The 2,025-nt window shown below is 45.3% G+C and overlaps 1 protein-coding gene across 4 annotated transcripts in view; it reads left to right on the top strand.

The window, feature by feature from the left end:
- Window positions 1–2,025, top strand: part of ZNF619 (zinc finger protein 619) — a 12,163-nt gene that overhangs the window by 5,333 nt on the left and 4,805 nt on the right. The window contains exons 3-5 of one of the 4 annotated variants that reach the window (XM_008591942.1): window positions 312–465; window positions 642–790; window positions 1,035–1,151. In XM_008591942.1, the coding sequence (XP_008590164.1) occupies window positions 787–790; window positions 1,035–1,151 (121 nt within the window). In that variant the 5' untranslated portion in view covers window positions 312–465; window positions 642–786. Of the gene's footprint in view, window positions 1–311; window positions 470–641; window positions 791–1,034; window positions 1,152–2,025 lie in introns of all 4 variants that reach the window. The other 3 variants (XM_008591939.1, XM_008591940.1, XM_008591941.1) reach the window with 3 other exon arrangements.

Genomic DNA, 2,025 nt, shown 5'->3' with positions numbered 1-2,025 from the left:
GTGAAAGACAGGTACCTGCTGTGGTCGATTTAGAAAACATGCCAGAAAGACAAACCTGGCTTGTGGAACCATACATGGCTTAATGTGATCACCAGACAGAGAACAACAGGTGCTGCGCTACATGCTTAGAATGACAATATTGGGGCCTCCAAGGTGTGTACAGGGAGAGTGGGAACGCTGGTTGAGGGCTGCCCCTGACTGAGGTGTTGTGTGGCTCTCTTGCCAGTATAAAACCTTCCATGAGGCTCAGAGCCATGGGTTCCAGTAGATTTATTCCTTCCCTGGAATTCAGCCCCCTTTGCTCTATGCAGGGCTTGAGGAGGAGCCTGTTGTTTCAGAAGCCAGTGACCTTTGAGGACGTGGCCGTGTACTTCACCCAAAATGAATGGGCCAGCCTGGACCCTGCGCAGAGGGTCTTGTACAGGGAGGTGATGCTGGAGAATTATGCAAATGTGGCTTCCCTGGGTAAGTCTTCCCTCTCTGAAACTCAGCTTCTACCCTTGGGGACTCCTAGATTCCTCCTTTTAGATCTGAGATCTCTAATACCACCAGGATTGATGCTCCATGAGCTGAGCTCCCTAATCCCATTTCAAGGAGTATCTGGATGGAGAAAGACTTGGATTCACTTTAGTTTTTAACAGGACTCCCCTCTTCCCTGATTCTTGGTGGGGACTTTACTGTGAGGGGCTTTGCTCTGGGTACAGAGAGATCTGAGAAGGTTCCTGGTGCCCCACTTTCATTCCTTCAGTCTTTCATTTCCCTGGAGGAGACCTTGGCCCCACCTCTATGTGTGAGAGACCTGGGACCCCCCTGTACATACCTCACATGATTGTGGGAGTTCTCTGGCCTCTCAGGTAGAGGCTAGAATAAACATCGAGCCTTTCCTGCGATTCCCCAGATTCTCTCCTCACTGACCCCACTTAGTCTCCTGGGCCATCTGCCGCTGCTTTTTTCACCCGGTGAAGCAGAGAGTAGACTGAGGGAGGACAGTGGTGACTCTCTGCAGCTTCCTGTTCCTTTTCTTTCTCCTTTAGCAGCATTTCCATTCCCCAAACCAGATCTGATATTCCAGCTGGAACAAGGGGAAGCACCAAGGGGCCTGGATCCCTGGACATGTGTCGGGGGAGAATCCCTGAAAGACATGTGTGCAGGTGAGCAGCAGAACCTTCCATCTTCCTTTCCAGCCTTGCCTCTCCTTTCTTTTAGCGATTTAAGATGAAAAAGCATTTTCTCCTGTCATAGGGCTGTTGTGGGGATGAAAATGGTCACTTTTATTCAAGGAAGTGTTACTCACTAGAGCTTCAGCTCCAAACTGGAAAAGACCAGTTCAAGCATTTCGTTTTCTGTCATTTTTCTTTGTAAATCTAAAAGATTCAAACTCTCGTAGTGAAAATAGGCTTCTGTTGGTTAATTAGGAATATAAACACAATATGGTAAGAACTTATTTTCATAACGTTTTGTTTGTGTTAGGTGTGTGTGTATGAAACTGTGCATGAGAATGGAATTTTTCTGAATGCCTGCACACTGAATTATAAGTTAGCTTTTGAAAAAAAGAACTTTTTTATGTATTGGGAATGAATGGTTTCTTTTTGTGTGTGAGAGACGTTGAGTTGAGATAAATGTAAAAAAAATCCAGAGATTTGGTGTGTAGCCTTTCTCATTCAGTTTCCCTGTTCTCATATTCTCCTAATCCTTTATGCTATTTAGAGACTCTGTACATCAAGTGCCCCTTTCTAATTCCCCCCACTTCTGTCTTAATACCTTTGACTTTAGCACTTCAGGTTGTCTTGATGAAGCACCTTTCCCAGCAGCTTTCCTGCAGTTGTCGGTATTTCCCTTTACTGCAACTGCATGTTGTCTATTTAGCATGCCAAAGGCTTTAAGCCAGCATTGTTCAATAGAACTTTCTACAGTGACGAAAATGTTACATATCTGTGCTGTCCAATATGGTAGCCAGTAGCCACATAAGCACTTGATGTGTGGCTAGTGCAACTGAGGGACTGAATTTTTAATTTTATTCCATTT

The sequence above is a fragment of the Galeopterus variegatus genome, unplaced genomic scaffold (assembly GCF_000696425.1).
Source record: "Galeopterus variegatus unplaced genomic scaffold, G_variegatus-3.0.2 Scaffold7420, whole genome shotgun sequence".
NCBI lineage: Eukaryota > Metazoa > Chordata > Mammalia > Dermoptera > Cynocephalidae > Galeopterus > Galeopterus variegatus.
Note: the sequence above shows the minus strand (reverse complement) of the source record. Positions and strands in the feature narration are given on the sequence as shown.